The sequence below is a fragment of the Hypanus sabinus genome, chromosome 13 (genome assembly GCF_030144855.1).
Source record: "Hypanus sabinus isolate sHypSab1 chromosome 13, sHypSab1.hap1, whole genome shotgun sequence".
Classification (NCBI taxonomy): Eukaryota; Metazoa; Chordata; class Chondrichthyes; order Myliobatiformes; family Dasyatidae; genus Hypanus; species Hypanus sabinus.
Genome location: NC_082718.1, coordinates 2,996,385 through 3,016,303, shown reverse-complemented (window position 1 = coordinate 3,016,303; position 19,919 = coordinate 2,996,385). Strand labels below are relative to the sequence as shown.

Here is a 19,919-nt window from a genome sequence, read left to right as displayed (position 1 = left end):
CATTTTTAATAAATGCTTTGGCCAACAATAGGCATTTTCTTTGGGACTTTATCATCCTTACAGAACAGAACCTGTGCTTAAGTGATTAACCCTTAAGTTGATGCACAGACTGTAACTGTCACCAAGATTAACACTTGCCTTGCTATTTGAAGTACATAGTACTTCAAAGTAAATTTATTCAAAGTCGAAGAATATTTATTATTAAAGTACATGTATGTCATCGTACAGTATACAACCCTGAGATTTATCTTTTTTATGGGCACTCACAACAATACAAGAAACACAATAGAATCAATGAAAGACTACACCCAACAAAATGGACAAGCAACCAGCATACAAAAGACAACAAATTGTGCAAATACAAAAAGAAAAGAAAAATAGATAATTATAAGTGAGCAGTAAATATTGAGAACAAGAGATGAAGAGTCCCTGAAAGTGAGTTTCTAGGTTGTGGGAACAGTTGTGAGGTGAATGAAGGACTTGCCTGCCTGTTCAATCCATCTGATAGGACATCAGGATGGGTTTTTACTCTGGAACTGCACCGTTCTGACACTCTAATTAATCCTTCCCCTGCAGTGAAAGGTCAGTACCTGGATACTGATTTAACTCTTGGACTCCTGTTGCAGCTGCAACTGCACACAGTTTTCTGGACTGTACTAGTCCAGCCAACTGTGGACTAGTGCTGATTAGATACTTCTGGAACCAGTTGGAAGAAAACAATTGTGTATAAATTATACATTACTAAAATAATAATATATTTGAAGACATTAAACTGGCCTCTCAGCTGATCAATTTGGGGAATGCTCCTGTATTTTAGTCTAAGGACAGAGCAAGACTCGGGTTTATAACACAGCTGATTGGTGGTTTTCTGCAGGCTGTTCTGCTTCTCAACAGGGGCTTTCTTGCTTTTACTCATATGGCCAGGAATTTGAAGTCAGTGGCATCCATTATTGCAAATCTATGCAAATATAAATTGTGATTGAGCAAATGTCGATTGCTATCTAGTGGATGAGGAAAAGACATTTCCAAGAAGTAATTCCAATTGTAAATAAAGCCACCCAATTGAGTTTGTGCACAATTTCTTTTCACATTTTGTCATGATATTCTCTTTATTTTTCTTCTCTCTCCCCACTTCCCCTTTCCTCTCCAGCATTTACAAATGTGCTTATTTCTTTCTTTCTTTTTCAATCTTTTTATTGAGTTTCATATATAAAAAAAACATAACATAATAATGAATAGGTTATAAATGCAATAGACTTGAAATTAAAATAATAATAAGATAACAATATCCTATTAAAATATCAACAGAAAAAAATAGTACATTAATCAATCAAGCCTATAATAATTATATATGAAAAAAATAAGAATAATCATCAAAAGAAAAAAAATTAAAAATACAAGAAAAAATATATATTGAGAAAAAAAAACACTAAACTAAACTAACATGGGCAATAATAACAGTTTATATGTATATGATAGTGTCAAAAACTCCAGAACTCCATACCAGAACAAGAATAGACAGGTCTGGAAGAGGCCAAATTAATTCATATGAAAATGTCGAATGAACAAGTTTCTTCAGATTTAATTGATGAGTCAAAAATAGTGCTTCTAATTTTTTCCAAGCTCAGATAAGAAATAGTTTGAGAGAACCACTGAAACGTGGTAGGAGGATTTACTTCTTTCCAATTTTGTAATATAGACCTTCTGGCCATTAATGTTACAAAAGCAATCATTCATCTAATTGAAGGAGAAAACTGATTACCATCCTCATTTGGTATACCAAAAATTGCAGTAATAAAATGAGGTTGTAAATCGATATTCCAAATTGAGGAAATGGTAGCAAATATGTCCTTCCAATAATTATGTAAGGTAGGACATAACCAGAACGTGTGGGTCAATGAAGCCACATCTGAATGACATCTGTCACATTGAGGGTTAATATGAGAATAGAATCTAGCAAGCTTATCTTTAGACATATGAGCTCTATGTACAATTTTAAATTGTATTAAAGCATGTTTAGCACATATAGAAGAAGAATTAACCATTTGTAAATTTTTTTTCCCATTTTTCTGTTGATATATTATATTGAAGTTCTTTTTCCCATTCTTGTTTAATTCTACCTGATATTTCTGGTTGTATCTTCATAATCATATTATAAATAAAAGCCACTCATCCCTTCTGACAAGGATTTAAGGTAAAAATCAAATCTGAAAAATCCATTAATGTTGAATTGGGGAAGGATGGTAAAACTTTATGTAAAAAATTTCTGATTTGTAAATATCTAAAAAAATTAGTTTTAGGTAACTTAAATTTGTTGGAAAGTTGGTCGAAAGACATCAAACTACCTTCAAAGAAAAGATCACGAAAACATTTTATACCTTTCCTTTTCCATATGCTAAAAGCTTGATCTGTCAAAGAAGGTTTGAAAAAAAATTAAGTAAAATAGGGCTATCAAGAACAAAGTTTTTCAGAGTAAAAAACTTACGAAATTGAAACCAAATTCGTAATCTATGTTTGACAACAGGGTTGGATATCTGTTTATTGAATTTAACTAAATCAGCAGGAAGAGAAGAACCAAGAATGGAGAATAGAGAATATCCCTGTGCCTCATTGCATTCTAAATTTACCCACTGTGGGCACAATGGTGAATCCAAATCTAATTTCCAATATATTAAATTACGAATATTATTCGCCCAATAGTAAAATCTAAGGTTAGGTAAAGCTAAACCACCATCTTTTTTAGATTTTTGTAATTGCCTTTTACTTAACCTAGGGTTTTTATTTTGCCACACAAATGAGGAAATTTTTGAATCAATGTTATCAAAAAAAGATTTAGGAATAAAAATTGGTAAAGCTTGAAATAAATATAAAAATTTCGGTAAAATCATCATTTTAATAGCATTAACCTGACCAACTAATTATAAGGATAAGGGAGACCATCTTGTAGTAAGTTGTTGAATTTGATGGAGCATAGGTAAAAAATTCAGTCTAAATAAATCTTTATATTTCTTGGTAATTTTTATACCTAAATAGATAAAGTTATCAGTAACAACTTTAAATGGTATCCTGTCATTCAATGAAGTTTGCGCGTTTAAAGGGAATAAATCACTCTTATCCAAGTTTAGTTTATAACCAGAAAAACTACCAAATTGAGCTAACAAGGATAAAATAGCGGGAATAGACCTGTCAGGATCAGAAATATATAACAACAAGTTATCAGCATAAAGTGATAACTTGTATAACTTCTCATTACGGGTAATACCAAAAATATTAGGAGATTCACGAATAGCAATGGCTAAAGGTTCTAATGCGATATTAAATAATAAAGGACTTAAGGGACAACCTTGTCTCGTACCATGAGATAATTGAAAAAAAGAGGATCTGTAATTATTTGTAAGAACAGAAGCAACAGGTTTATAATATTAGTTTGATCCATGATATAAAATTAGGACTAAAATTAAAATATCTCAAAGCGTTAAATAAGTATGTCCATTCAACTCTATCAAAAGCTTTTTCAGCATCTAATGAAATAACACATTCTGGGATTGTGGGTGATGAAGTATAAATTATATTAATCAATTTTCTAACATTAAAAAAGGAATACCGATTCCTAATAAAACCAGTTTGGTCTTCTGAAATAATCTGTGATAGTTCCTTTTCTAACCTAATAGCTAAAATTTTTGTAAGAATCTTAGAGTCTACATTTAATAGTGATATAGGGCGATAAGATGCACATAAAGTAGGATCCTTATCTTTTTTAAGAATTAGAGAGATAGTAGCTTCATAAAAAGATTGAGGTAATCTCTTCTTAGCAAATGCATCATTAAAGATTTCACATAACCAAGGGGAAAGCAAAGAAGAAAAAGTTTTTAAAAAATTCTATAATATAACCATCAGGACCAGGAGCTTTCCCTGAATTCATTGATGAGATAGCCTCTCCTATTTCGGCCATAGAGATGGGAGCATCGAACAAGCTACGATCTTCATCTGTCAGTTTGGGAATATTCAAATTGTTAAAAAAAATTATCCATCATGGACAGATCGCCATCAAATTCTGATTGATATAAAGATTTATAAAAATCTTGAGAAGTGTTATTGATTTCTTTATGATCAGTAGTTAGATTACCGTCTTGTTTATGAATTTTAATAATTTGTCGCTTAGTCGAAATAGCTTTTAATTGATTAGCTAACAATTTACCAGTTCGATCACTATGGATATAAAATTGAGCCCTGGTCCTAATTAATTGATTCTCAATTGAAGAAGATAATAATAAGCTATGCTCCATTTGAAGCTCAACTCTCTTCTTATAAAGTTCTTTGGTAGGAGTCACGGAATAAATCTTATCAATTTCTTTAATTTTATCCACTAATAAAGCAATATCTAAATATCTTTGTTTTCTTTTACCAACGGAATATGAGATAATTTGTCCACGGATAAAAGCCTTAAAAGAGTCCCAAAGTATTCCTCTGTCAATCTCTTCAGTATAGTTTATTGAGAAAAACAAGTCAATTTGCTGTTTTATGTAGGTGATAAATTCTGGATCTTGAAGCAAAGTAGCGTTAAGTCTCCAAGATCTAGTATTATTGGAAAAGTCCGAAATCTTGATAGATAACTTCAAAGGTGCATGATCCGAAATAGTAATAGAATCATATTTACAATCAGTAACATCCGTTAATAAACGATGATCAATAAGGAAATAATCAATTCTAGAATAACTGATATACATGTGAAAAAAATGAAAATTCTTTATCTTTAGGGTTCAAAAACTGCCATATTTCAGTAATCCCCGAATCAACCATAAAAGAATTAATAAGTAAGGCTGATCTATTGGGAAGAATTCGGATAGGTTTAGATCTATCCATCAAAGGATTCAGACAACAATTGAAATCTCCACCCATTATCAACATATATTCATTTAGATTAGGAAGGGAAGTAAATAAACGTTTAAAAAAATTCAGGGCAGTCAAAGTTTGGAGCATAAATATTAACTAGAACCACTTTTCGATTAAAAAGTGAACCAGTTATCAACAAAAATCTGCCCTGTGGATCAGAAATAATTTCATGATGTGTAAACGAAATTGAGGGGTCTATAAAATAGACATGCCCCTAATTTTGGCGGTACAATTCGAGTGAAATTGTTTGCCCTTCCAGAACCTAAAAAAACGTTGATTATCCTCCCTCCTAATATGGGTCTCCTGTGCAAAAATAATATTAGAATTTAGTCTATGGAATACTTTAAATATTTTTTTACGTTTAATCGGATGATTTAAACCATTAGTATTCCAAGAGATAAAGTTAATAGACTTATCCATCTTGCCAATATTAGTTGTATATATCATAAAAGGTTAAAAAGACACATAACCCATAATTCAGGAAGAAGGAAAAATGATTCAGGAGCAACCGGAGAACATGACACCTCAACAATATTAATAATTTAAAGTAGGCCCATAAACTAAAAGCAAAAAAATAAAAAGCAAATGCGTGAAAAAAGATCCCTACCCCCTCCCCCAACCCCACGAAAAAAAGCCAAGCGGCAGGCGCACAAACTAACACTAATATTACCCCCATTTTCAAGATGGCAACTTCATGAAAAGAAAGAAAAGAGAAACTATATAACACCCAGATATAAATACAGGGTTGTAAAAAGAAAGAATATATATCAATTAAAATGAAAAAATAATATAAAAAAGCAAAAAATCATTAATAAAAAAAAATGATAACCATTGAAGTTTAATATAGTGTAATATGCCTTTAAAAAAAGATTCCATATTCAAATATAAGAAAATGACGTTTCAAAAACAGAGACTTATGGGAAGAAGAAACGACATTTTGAAAGGACCATATTACAGAATATAAATGTAAATTCGCCAATCTTTTTTTAAAAAAAAAGTCATCAAAATAAGATTAAAAAAGGATTCAATAACCACTACAATATATATAAAAAAAAGGTCCAAAAATTCAAAACATTCGTCCCATTCTCAAATACAGGCAAATAAACGCTTACGGAAAGCAAAGTCTTATGGGAAAAAGAAACGACATCTTAAAAAATAAATCATTATTACAAAGTCTTAACATGTATATCTAATCCAGAGGAAAAAAAACTTAATTAAGAAAAAAGACATTATAGTAAAATTAAAAGAGCATCTGTAAATCATGATAATAAAAAAAAAACCAGGTCTACAGACCAAAGTAAAAAGCTATACCGCAGCTTCATAAGTTAAAGCCTAAAAATGGAATGGCGTCTTCTCCGATATTCTTCAACGAATTTCTTTGCTTCTTCCGGAGTGTTAAAGAAGCGCTGACTGTCATCACTCAACGTAATTCTGAGATTCGCTGGGTATCTTAAAGCTTGTTTAAGTCCAATCGAATGAATCTCTGCCATCACCAGTTTAAAAGCGATTCTCGCCCTCATCACCTCGAATGAATAGTCTTCAACAATATGAAAGTTGTTGCTTCTGTGAGAAATCATACCTTTCTGACGAGCTAATCGAATTAAAAGTTCTTTCTCCCGAGGATAATGGAGATGGACAATCACAGCTCGTGGCTTGTCTCTCGCAGCCGAAAATCTCGAAACTCTGTGGGCACGATCAATAGTAGGTTTAGCCCGCAAAGCGTCCTCGCCAAAAATTTCCCACAGTAAGTTAGAGAAATATTCAGTTAAGTCACCAGACTCAACATTTTTGGGAAATCCAATAATACGCAAGTTCTGTCTGCGAGATCGGTTTTCAAGATCGGTGATTTTAAACTTATTCTGCTCCACTATTTTAGCGGTCGACCGTACCTTCTCCTCCAAAGTTTAGATTGTATGTATTTTTTCACAAATTATCTTGTCAAGAGCCGCAAACTTTTCTTCATGCCGTTCAATATCTGCTGCCTGCGATTGAAGTTTGGTATCAAATGATCTAACGACTTCTTCAAGCTCAGACATTTTCGCAGTAAGTTTATTTTCCAGACTTGCAAGTTTAGTATCCAGTTTAGTATCCAGAAGACTGGAGATTGCATCGAGAGATATATGGTCTTTAGACGATTTCTTAGGTACAGACATTTTAAGTTTGAAAAAAATTAAATCAAGTATTATTTTAAAAAAGAAATAAATCGTAAATATCAACCCATGTAATTAAGTACGAAAAGATTTGATTAAAGGGTGATTATAGCTTAAAAAATGAAGAGCGCCTAAAAGGCAGATGTCTACGTCGCCATCTTGAAACTCCACCCCCACAAATGTGCTTATTGAGTGAGGTAAAGTAATCTGACTTGAAGTTTACAGAGGGCGCTGCAGTAATTCTAACAATTCTAACCTTGCCATTAGTACTGTCTATGTTGAACCACTCTAACTTTAAGTAGGTGTCCAAATGCTATTCTTGAATTCTTATTTCTATAAGTAATTTTCTCCTCACATATTGTTAACTCTAGTAAAATAACTGATTATTAACTATACTTAAGATAACTTGAAATCGAAATGATCATATCTAAGATTCATTTCACTGTAAGTTTCAATGTTTTGATGTACAGGTGACAAATAAAGCAAAATCTTTTTAAGATTGCCTGTAGCATTCAGTTGGGAAAACATGGCGATAGAAGAGAATGGGAAAGCTGTGACAAAATACATTTTAATGCAGGCAAATGGATTTCAGTGCAACATGACACAAACCATTTGGGGTCTAAAAGGGATAGAACAATTGTTGTCACCATACTGAAAAGCAGGACGAAATGGTGGTAAAATAAACGTGGAGGTGAGGGGTTAGGAGTGGTTATCATCCTGTGTACTGTATATTATTAAAATGTCAAGGACATGCCCAGAAAATAATTTAAAAGGCAAATGGAATATTCACCTTTATATTGTTTCGGCTACGGTATTGGAGGATAGGAATCTGTTTCAGAGTACAAAATGGAGTACTGTCAGCAATGATTAATACCATATCAAATACAGGATTCCCCTGCTATTCAAAGGTAGAGCATTCCTATGAAATAGTTTGTAAGCTGGAATGTCGTAAAGTGAAGAAGCAATTACCATTTATTTATTTGGGAGAAATTTGTGAGCATTCGCAGACCAAAAAAATAACCTACTAAATCATGCCAAATAACACATAAAACCTAAAATAACAGTAGCATATAGTAAAAGCAAGAATGATCTGATAAATACACAGCCTATATAAAGTAGGAATACTTTTCTACAATTATTGCAGCACTGTCCACCGCAGCGAAAATCTCACGCAAGTGCTCTCGGCAGCACTCCCGGCAGAAACACATGGCGCAAGCGCTCCTGGCAGAAGCCCTCTTTCCAGTAACCTTAAAGCTATGAAGCTACCAAATAACACAAAAATACACAGCCTATATAAAGTAGAAATAATGTACACACAGTGTAGTTTCACTTACTAGAATCAGGAAGACAGTTAGGATACTGATGATGGTGTGTTAGGCTGAGTCGTCAGAGGTTGGGGTGGTGGGGGGTGTCATCTCATCGTCGTCTGTTTCCATCAGGGTAGGCAGGTCACCTTCTATGTCTGCCTGCCTTGATGCTGAAGATCGAGTTTTGTCGTCTGCTGTGGCTGATGTGTAAGGCTTGAAAAACGACAGTATGCTTGACTGCTTAGCCTCGAGCACTTTTCTATCCTACAGTTCTTTGTAAGCTCTCAAACCATCCTGCAAATATGCCCTAAACCTACGTACCCTTTCAAAATTAAAGTCATACTTTTCTGCAATCATTGCAGCGTTATCAGTTGCAGCAAAAATCTCGCCTAATTGCTTCCCGTTCAGTTCCTGGACGTCTTCACTTTTGGGCCGTTCGCTACTGCGTTTGGTTTCAATTGTTATCCTTTCCTCTTCATCTCTCAGTTCTTGGTCATGGGAAGTCAAAACCTCTTCAACGTCATTTTCGTCAACTTCCACAAACCCTTAGCCAAACTCACCATGTCCTTACTTTGTTCACCGCGATCGAAACACTTAATTATGTCTAGTTTTACGCTAAGTGTAACACTGTTACGCGCTCTTTTAGGCTTTTCCGATACCTTAGAACTCATCTTGCTAACGGATGCACAAAATAAATCGACATAAAGCACAGATGCTCACAGGCACGTGTTTAATCAGTGCCAGCTAGAATGCAGTTCCGGGGGAGGAGCCTGGCTGCTAGGCACGTGCGCTGCCTTTTTTCATAACAGTGAAAACACCTTCTGCTACAGGTAACTAATGTAGGTCTTTCGTAACAGTGAGTTGACGTAAAGCGAACGTTCGAAAAACGGGGGACACCTGTATCTAATTCCAGAAGATAACAGGGTTGTACTTCATGGAATGTAAAGATTTAAAAGGGTATTTTAATATAACATAATATATGACAGGAAGTCAATATAGTAAATGGAGAGAAACTATTTTTATTGGTTGTTGGGTCTCCAATCTAAAAAGTTAGGGACAGGTCATGAAAGAATGAAATTGTGAAGCATCTATATACAGTTGGTGCTCAGCTAGTTTGCAGATTTGAAATCTGAGGGTGTTGTACTGTGGTTAACAAAGATTAATGATAGGAAAAGGTGATCAGAATATTCCTAATTTAATTGAGGATCTGGAGCAAAGTTAGCTTCTAGTAGGTGAAGTTGTCATTTAATGGTGAAGAAAGCTTGAGTTACTTTGCCTTGTATTTTTGTGTGTAATATGAATTATGTTAATGATTTATTGCATTTTCAGACACACAAATCCTATTGTTGAAAACGGACAGACGCATCCATGTCAGAAGGTGATACATGAAGTAAGTGCATGTGTCAGAACAGCACGGTCAGTGCTACTGATGGGTGAGTCGTTTGTTGGGGTATGGATATGTTTTTGGGTTGTTTGACATTTCATTCTAACCCCCACACATCTGCCACCACCATGTCAAACCTCACGTTGGAATTTACTTCATAAATTGGTAGGAAAGACGGTGGTTTGACATGCCCATTCTTGTTATTACTGTATTCCTTTCATTGAATCTTGGTTGTATCAACATCACAGAGCCAGGTGCCTTTAATTTGACTTGTAGATGCAGATAAATTTGAAGGGCTTTGGCTTAATTGTCCAGTAGACTATTAGTGAACTACAGCAACTTTTCTGCAGCACCTCACAAATCAACAACTCTTCCACATAGAAGACCAAAACCTTCACCTCTGAGGTAATCTATGGCAACTTGGAGCATAATTTGGCTGTTCTGTTATCATCATATTTCACCTATCCAACACCATTTAGTAATGCCTTCATAACTTGGACTGCATTAGTAACAATATCAAAGGCAAGTCCTTGTCCAGCCTGCGGTCCTTTTAACCTGAGTATGTCAGAGTAGAGACATCTTGCTCCTATTATACAGAGCGCACATGAGACTGTTTAGAATACTCTATATCCCTCTCGTTTCTACCCAAGGAATGCTATTCTTGCATTAGAGGGATTGCACTGATACTTGATATGGCAGATTTTGCTGCACGAGATTCAACATACTAAGTCTATACTCTCTTGAGGTTGGAAGAATGAGAGACGATCCCATTGAAAGGTATAGGTTGCAGTTAGTGCTGAATTGATGCTTACCTCTCCTGAGGTATGTGAAACTATTTTACTAAAGACTAGTCTGTTCAGAAAAGAGAAAATAATTTCTTCAGTTGTCAGTGCTAAATTTTTGGCAGTCTCTACTGAAGAAGGCTGTGAATATAAAGAGATGGGTGATATGGAATAAATGCAAGAAAGTAATGATGAGGTAAAAGGTCATCTAGTTTCTTATTGAATGGTAGAGTGAGCTAGAGAGACAAAATGAAACACTTCTGGCATTGTTTCTTATGTTTATCCTCACGCCACACCCAATGATCTCTGATACTAGTGGCTCAAGTTTTCCAATGAATGTATGTTTTCTATTCTATTTCATTTGCTGTTATGCAGAGAACTATTGATGCATTTACTTTTGCTTGGTTTCAATAAATGCCAACTCACAGAGGTAGATACAGCAGAGAAATGTGTTATCCTTATAAGAACAATCAACTATTAGTCCCATAGTTGCGTATGGAAATCCCAAACTGAATGGTCTCACCTGTTAATGATTTTCCACATGGAATTGTGATCTGAAACTCAGTGTGGGAATACAGAGTTGTTGTGATTTACCTGGGTGGCATCCCTTGTTTGTTTAGATTTGGTATTGTCAGAAATTCCATTTACTTGCATACAAAGAAATAGAGTAAGTACCAGGGAACTTACTTTTGGACAGTTTAGGTAGATTTTTTTTTATTTTTAACAAGTTTTTAACCTTTAATTTTTCATTATTCAAAAGTGATGATAAATCATTTGTGTTTTTGACAGATATGATAATAATGAGCTAAATAGGAGACTTGCTTAAGTGGCTGTGTTTTTCCTGGCCTATGTCACCCTGCTGTCAAGTGGGAGTTCACCAGCCAGTTGACACCTGGAGTTCTACAGGCAGAAAAAAAAGTTCAGGCTTTTCTCCTGGGTCAGTAATGAGCTGAGGTTGTTCACACTAGCAAATATTGATCCATTATCTTCCAGAAAGTGTTTTTATTAGATTTAATTAAATTAATCTGAACTAACCCTGCAGTTTTCTTGCTATTCAGCTGAGTCACAGGTTAAAACACATCTCCAAGAGGGAGAGCCACACAGTTGAAGTTCCTTCCCATTGATAAGAAACTGAACCAAAGCTCTTGCTTGACTGCCTGATTACTGATTCAAGTGGATAGGGGAGCTGTCAGATCCTGGTCAGTTAACACTCACACTACACGTTTCTCTTTGAGGCATTGATTTGAAGACTACTACTTGCACAGATTGACATATTCACAGAATAACAGTTGGTGTTTTTACTTGATAAAGCAACATTTTACTTCTCTCTCAAGTTTAAATCTGTATTTGAGTAAAAGAAGCAATGCCCCAGCAATCAGGCATTTGATCAGATACTGAATGTACATGTAATTAGTTCACTTGAGCATTACAGATCCTTGGGTTCAGCCATTCAGGTATTGCAATGAGATAAGTATGTATAATTCACGAGAACAGGATAATTAATACATTTAACTCTTGAGTTCTTTTAATGACATCTAGCCACATTTATTGTTGTATGTACTCTGGATTTCTTGTTTAAACATACACCATGTATTAGAATTATAGAAGAGTACAGTGCAGCGACAAGCCCTTTGTCCTACCATGATGCCAATTTAAACTAATCCATCTGCCTGTAGATAGTCTGTTCCCCACTTACGTATCTGTCTGAATGCCTCTTAAGCTTCACTATTGTATCTGTGTCCACCACCTCCCTGTTCCAGGCACTTGAAACTCGCTATGCTTATAAAAAAAATGTTACTCACACACACAGACACAAACAGACACACACACAGAAACACACTTCCCTTGTACATCTCCTTTGAATTTTCCCTCTCCCTCTCTCACCTCACAATTAGGCCCTTGACTATCTATGTAAAAAAGACTGTGTCTCAAAGCTCTCCGCTTCTTTTTGGATTCCAGACCTAACCACGCTCCTCTGTCTAGCAGAATTAGTTCTTACTCTCAATAATTTTTCCTTTGGCTCCTCCCACTTCCTCCAAACCAAAGGTGTAGCCATGGGCACCCGCATGGGTCCCAGTTATGCCTGCCTTTTTGTTGGCTTTGTGGAACAGTCTATGTTCCAAGCCTATACGGGTATCCGCCTCCCTCTTTCCCTTCGCTACATCGACGACTGCATTGGCACTGCCTCCTGCATGCATGCTGAGCTCGTTGACTTTGCCTCCAACTTTCACCCTGCCCTCAAATTTACCTGGTCTATTTCTGCCACCTCCCTCCGCTTTCTTGATCTTTCTGTCTCCATCCCTAGAGACGGCCTATCTACTGATATCTACTATAAGCCTACAGACTCTCACAGCCACCTGGACTATTCCTCTTCCCACCCTGTCTCTTGCAAAAATGCTATCCCCTTCTCACAATTCCTCTGTCTCCGCCGCACCTGCTCTCAGGATGAGGCTTTTCATTCCAGGACGAAGGAGATGTCTTCCTTTTTTAAACAAAGGGGCTTCCCTTCTTCCACCATCAACTGTGCTCTCAAACGCATCTCTCCCATTTCCCGCACATCTGCCCTCACTCCATCCGCCCACCACCCCACTCAGGATAGGGTCCTCCTTGTCCTCACCTACCACCCCACCAGCCTCCAGGTCCAACGTATAATTCTCCGTAACTTCCGCCACCTCCAACGGGATCCCACTACCAAGCACATCTTTCCCTCCCCCCCCCTTCTGCTTTCTGCAGGGATTGCTCCCTACGCAACTCCCTTGTCCATTTATTCCCCCCCCCTCCCCATTCCTTCCCACCGATCTCCCTCCTGGCACTTATCCTAGTAAGCAGAACAAGTGCTACACCTGCCCTTACACTTCCTCCCTCACCACCATTCAGGGCCCCAGATAGTCCTTCCAGGTGAGGCGACACTTCACCTGTGAGTTGGCTGGTGTGGTATACTGCGTCCGGTGCTCCCGGTGTGGCCTTTTATATATTGGTGAGACCTGACGCAGACTGGGAGACATTCGCTGAACACCTATGCTCGGTCCATCAGAGAAAGCAGGATCTCCCAGTGGCCACACATTTTAATTCCACGTCCCGTTCCCATTCTGATATGTCTATCCATGGCCTCCTCTACTGTCAAGATGAAGCCACACTCAGGTTGGAGGAACAACACCTTATATACCGGCTGGGTAGCCTCCAACCTGATGGCATGAACGTTGACTTCTCTAACTTCTGTTAATGCCTCTCCTCCCCTTCTTACCCCATCGCTGATATATTTAGTTTTTGTTCTCTCCCCCCCCCCCCCTTTTTTTCTTTCTCTCTCTGCCCATCACTCTGCATGTTCTCCATCTCCCTCTGGTGCTCCCCTCCCCTTTTCTTTCTCCCTAGGCCTCCCGTCCCATGATCCTTTCCCTTCTCTAGCTCTGTATCCCGTTTGCCAAACACCTTTCCAGCTGTCAGCATCACCCCACCCCCTCCGGTCTATCATTATGAATCTTCCCCTCCCCCTCCTACTTTCAAATCTCTTACTATCTTTCCTTTCAGTTAGTCCTGGCAAAGGGTCTCGGCCCAAAACGTCGACAGCGCTTCTCCCTATAGATGCTGCCTGGCCTGCTGTGTTCTACCAGCATTTTGTGTGTGTGGCTTGAATTTCCAGCATCTGCAGATTTCCTCGTGTTTGTCTGTGTCTCTTATGCCTCTTGAAATTTTATATACTTCCATCAGATTGTTCTTTGACCTCTGGTGCTCCAGCACACACAAGTTTGTCTAACCTCCTCTTATTGCTAATCTACTCCAACCCAGGCAACATCCTGATAAACCTTTTGTGCATCCTGCATATGTACCTAAATGTCCATATGTATCTAAAGCTTTATGCAGCTGCAAGATGACTTAAATTTTATTCCCAATGATCTGACTAGGGAAGGCATATATGCTATTAAGTCTGGTTTGGACAATGGCAAGGGATTTACTTTCCTAATGGACATCAGTCATCCCGTTTTTGCAGCAGCCTGGCATGTTTTGATTTTTTTTTCTGCATACCAAGCCAATAAGAAGGCAGAGTGAAGTAAATAATCCCGAGTGTGAACTTGCACCCAGTATTTTGCAAGAATGGATTCTGTATTGTTTTTAATGCAGTGATAGCAAATTCCTATGATTTTTGTGCTCTTTCACCAAAGAGGGCTTTCCTGACAGCTGGGTGTATTCACAAGAAACTGAGCCTTTCAAATAGGAAGCTGCAAAATATGAGCAGTGGTTTTGCAGATCAGCTAGCTATTCATGACTCCTTCCCTTACCTCAGTCCTTGCCCATGGGGAGAACATCTGACATTGGTTTTGTTTGGGAAGGACTGGGCTGAGTGAACTGCATTCATTTCATTAAACATGCTCATCATTTCACCTGATTCTCTCAACTTGTCTCTCAATCCAGTCTTTCAGTCTTCTAGAGAATCTCAGCAGGTCTCACCTGATCTGCTCGAGTTCCTTTAGTATTTTGTGTGGATCTCTGGCATCCGCAGAATTTCTCGTGTTTATCATTTACTCTTTTTTGTCATATCCTTCAACTCCACTTTCATAATATCTCTTAACCAACCTTTTCATCGTATTTAAAGTTCCTTGAGTTTATCACATCATCATTCCTGAGGTCTGACATGGTCACAAACTCGAAGCAGGTGGTTAAGTTTTTGAGTGTAAGAAAGCTTAATACCAAGAGATGATCGAGCAGAGCCAGAGACAGGAGTGCAGGGACCAGTGGGAGTCTATAGAAGTGGGGTGTAAAGGTTTTGCTGGCTACTCACTGTGCAGAACCTGCTTTCTCCTTAGCATTAAGGGGACTGCAAAGAAAAGAGCCATCAGGACTGTCAGAGAGGCTGCTGAGCGAGTCTCCGGATGCCTATGGATCACGAAGTGTGACCCATGGACTAATGCTGCTGGATCACAAGTCAAGGCCTGATCAATGCTGGCTGGGTCATCTGGGCGACAGAGTCTGATGTTCAAAGACTCGAAACACCTAATGACCCCAGGTTACATCACTGATGATGTGTCCTTGTACATCCTGGGATGTATCTCAGCATTGTACTTGTAATTCTCTGTCCACGTAGGTATAAGACTGTCAGTGGCAAGGACAGACTTCATTGCCCATCAATATAAGAATATAAGGGTGATGATTTAGACTTGTTCCAGGCCTGGCGAGGTTGTCTTTTGAGGAAAGATTGAATAGACTGGTACTGTATTCTGCAATACAGAATGTAAGGAGAGTTCAGTGAAATCGACAGACTTGAAAGACCTGATGCAGAGAAGGTATTTCCCTTGACTGAGGACTCAAAGATAAAGGTAAGCCATTTAGAACTCAGATGAGGACAAATTTCTTCACTCAGATGTTGGTGAACCTTTGGCATTCTCAGCCCCAGGGAATTGTGGAGGCTCAGACACTCTGGTTATTCAAGGAATCGAGGGTTGTAGTTTTGGATAATGGTGCTGAGGAGAAGCTCAGCTATGTTCTTAATGGCAGAGCAGGCTTGAAAGGCAGTATAGCATATTCTCGCTCCATTTGTTTTTTTTTGTTTATAAGGTTCTCTGATGCTGATCAACCTGCAATGCAATTTCCATGTTCTTGGTTTTCTGTTGTTTATTCTGTAAATACAGTGTATTTCCCACCACCACCTCTTGTTTTTTTTGAAAAAGATCTGGCCTGTCTTATCTGAAACTTTGAACAAACACCAAGCGGACAATCGGATTGTGGAGCGCTGCTGCCGGTGTTTACGATTTGCTGTACGTTGTGTGGGGAAAGGCTCTGCAGCATTACTTCAGCCTCTGGTCACTCAGGTAGGGTGGGTTTGAACACTTCTAATGTGATGTTGATGGGCAGGGGGAGGTGGCTAAGTGGGAGATTGGTTTCTAAAGTTTATGTTTTGCTTGCTTTTGTCGGTATCTTAAAATTCTTGCATTTCAGTGTAGGGTACATGCGTAGCTTGATTTTGATGGTTTATGTTTCTGGTGAACGTGCTAATGGATAGTGATGATGAAAAGCCCTGATTGAGGTACTCTAGTATGATGGCACATACCACCTTTGCAGTTCCCTGTTGGTACATAAGTCATGGATTGGACACAGTGTACATCCTCATGGTGAAAGACAGTAAAATGTTAGAGTGATGAATTTATCTCTTTTTTTTTTTGGTCAGTTTTACCACATTTTGTCTCCACTTCTTAAAAAAGACATCATATCCTACTATGTTGAGCCCAATAATCCTAATGTAAGATTGGTACCTGACATTTTTTTCAAGACAAGATAATACGTTATGTGGAGAGGAACTTGGCAAGTAGCTGCTGTGCATCTTTTACTGAGTGTGCACTGTAGTCACTCTGTGCTGTAACAATGAATGCTTCAAGTGGTTGACGGCCTGTCAATCAAGCTGACTTCTTTTTGGATGGCATCAAGTTTCTTGAGAGCTTTTGGCCTTCCTGGAGGATGTCATTTACCTCCAGAAGAACTGGCATATTCTTCTTCATTCTGTACGTAGCCACACATGGGGAGAACAGAAGAAGGTATAACTGACTTCTAAATTAAATGATTTCTTCACACCAGAAACTTACTATCTTTCCTGGTGTGCCTGAAAATAGATACTGTCTTCTTCGTACCTTGTGTGTTGGAAGGGAATTTAGAAGATAATACCTGCTAGCGTATTGGGGTCCCTAAGTCGTGATCCTGAAATTATGTTCAGTCAGCCAAGGTGCTCTTCAGTTCTTCACTCAGATTGATCTATTTGCAGAAACCACACCATTCCAATAATGATCTCTGATATCTGGAAATACAGCTCTATTGCAATATTCTTTCTACCACCAGAGGGTAATGGTGTAACGTTAAATAATTCAGTTTCAGTGCATTTATTTTTCCAGGTGCTATAGAAGCAACATCTTGGAAAAGTTGGTTGAATGGAACTTGGCATATGATTAATGCCAGCACCAAAATTAGCAATGCATTTTTACATATTTTCATATGACTTGATTTAATGCAATTTACAATATGTTAGCCTGCTTGACTCATTGAGAAAAGAGAGGCAGACCAGACCATTCTCAGTGTTCCAGTTATTCTTAATTGTACATAGATTGTGGGTGATATTACACCTACCTTTCCAAACTATAAAGGATTTCAATGAGATAAGCTTTTTGACGCATGAATCACAGTTCTCTTCATTAGCCAGGAGTTGTATCACTGTATTTTAATCATATTAAAGCTGCACTGTACATCACCCGAAAAGCTGTGTATGAAAGTATTATTTGGGTGCTGTGGTAGTGTAGCAGTTAGCTCGATGCTGTTGTAGCTTGGGGTATAGGAGTTTGAAGTTCAATTCCGATGTCAGCTGTAAGGGGTCAGTAGGTCCTGCCCGTGAACACATGGGTTTCCTCCAGGTGTTCTGGTTTCCTCCCACAGTCCAAAGATGTACTGGTTAGTAGGTTAATTGGTCGTTGTAAATTGTCGCTGGATTTGGCTGAGGTTAACTTGGTGGTTTGCTGGCAGCACGGATCACAGGGCTGTAAGGGCCTGTTCTGCACTACATCCCTAATTTAAAATAAATTAATTAAGATGAAGAACTCAATTGTGATGTTTACCAAGCAGCATTTTTTTTTCTCTCTGTGTAATGTCGTAATGAAATATTTGGATATCTGAAAGACCTGTACTGAAGAGTATTGCCTGCAGGCAACACTCTTTCCAGATTTAGCTTTCCTGTGCTTTCTGTTGTTCAATGTTCTTATAAAGTCACCTCTCAATCACCTCCAGAGATTAGGCTTCTTTCTGCATAATACAAAATAAACCACCCTATCTGGCACCAACAGTCATTCCATAGTCAAAGTCCAAAGATCAAATTTCTTTCCCATTTTGATGTTTGGTCTGAACAACAACTGAACCTCTTGACCATTTCTGCATGCTTCAATGCATTGAGTTTCTGCCACGCAATGTATGATGTATGCATTAATGGGCAGGTGTACCTAATGAAGTGGGCATTGAGTATTCCAGGCTGTGGTGGTGAGAGCAGTGTTGGTTACCATATCCTTTACATTTTCTAATTTTGCCTTCCTGTGTAGATGGTGAACGTGTATCGAGTACACCCACATTCTTGCTTTCTCTACCTCGGCAGTATTCTGGTTGATGAATATGGAATGGAGGAAGGATGCCGGCAGGGATTACTAGACATGGTGCAGGTAAGAAACAATTCTGTTGCTGAGCTTGGACTCCATGAAAGACTTGGCTGAGAACATCAGGAAGTGGTATATTTTTGATATAAATATGGTTAGTTGGGCTGGGCACCATGTACTACTTACTGTATTTTCATCACATCTAACATTGGCAATGTGTTTTTAACTGTATTAGAGCTGACCTCTCTCCCCCATCCCTTCAACAACTTTCCTCCAATTTGGCACTGCTTGAACTGTCCCTTTCTGACCACAGTTACCTGTTCTGGTATGTGCTTGTGTGACTTAGTGTGGAACTTTCTTTGATGAACCTCAGCAATTATATGGTGTTCAAGTCACTATAATGTTATTGGTATTGTCCACTGTCCTTTGAAAGGCAAGTAAGTGTTTAAACTTTTGTAGCATTGGGTTCCTGATCAAGTTTCAAGTACTGACGGTTAAGCTAGAGAGATACATACCTGTGAAATGCTCTGTGTCCTCAGTATCATGCAACTGTTAATATTTGATTTGATCCCTGTTATTTGCATCTCTCAACTTCAGGAACATGTTGTATCACAGCTTTGTTCCTCTGCTAGGGTTCATCCAGTAAAAACATATCTTTTTGGTGTAGAGAGCTGAAATCACCACAGCTAAATGAATGTGTTGCAGTCAGAAAAATCCCCTTTCGGTCCTGATGAGGAGCCTCAGCCTGAAATGTCGACTCTATTCCTCTCCACTGATGCTGCCTGACCTACTGAGTTCCTCCAGCATTTTATACGTGTATTACTTTCACTCTGACTGTCAGTTTGCTGGAAGTTCATACCAGAAGAAATAGTTTCTCATAGAACCATAGAACATCACAGCACCAAAACAGGCCTTTTGGCCCTTCTTGACTGTGCCGAACTATTTTTCTGCCTAATCCCACTGACCTGCACCTGGCCCATAACCCTCCATACCCCTCTCATCCATGTACCTGTCCAAGTTTTTCTTAAATGTTAAAAGTGAGCCTGCATTTACCACTTCATCTGGCAGCTCATTCCACACTCCCACCACTCTCTGTATGAGGAAGCCCCCCCCCCAATGTTCCCTTTAAACTTTCACCCTTCACCCTTAACCCAGGACCACTGTTTTTTTTTCTCCCCTAGCCTCAGTAGAAAAAGCTTGCTTGCATTCACTCTATCTATACCCATCATAATGTTATATCTTCATTTACCTCTATATTGCTTTTATATTTTTTATTAATTTGAATTTTA

The 19,919-nt window shown here is 38.1% G+C and overlaps 1 protein-coding gene across 1 annotated transcript in view; it reads left to right on the top strand.

Moving 5' to 3' along the window:
• Positions 1 to 19,919, top strand: part of tnpo3 (transportin 3) — a 76,276-nt gene that overhangs the window by 27,946 nt on the left and 28,411 nt on the right. The window contains exons 15-17 of the mRNA XM_059987002.1: positions 9,680 to 9,740; positions 16,180 to 16,320; positions 18,580 to 18,696. Of these exons, the coding sequence (XP_059842985.1) occupies positions 9,680 to 9,740; positions 16,180 to 16,320; positions 18,580 to 18,696 (319 nt within the window). The remainder of the gene's footprint in view (positions 1 to 9,679; positions 9,741 to 16,179; positions 16,321 to 18,579; positions 18,697 to 19,919) is intronic.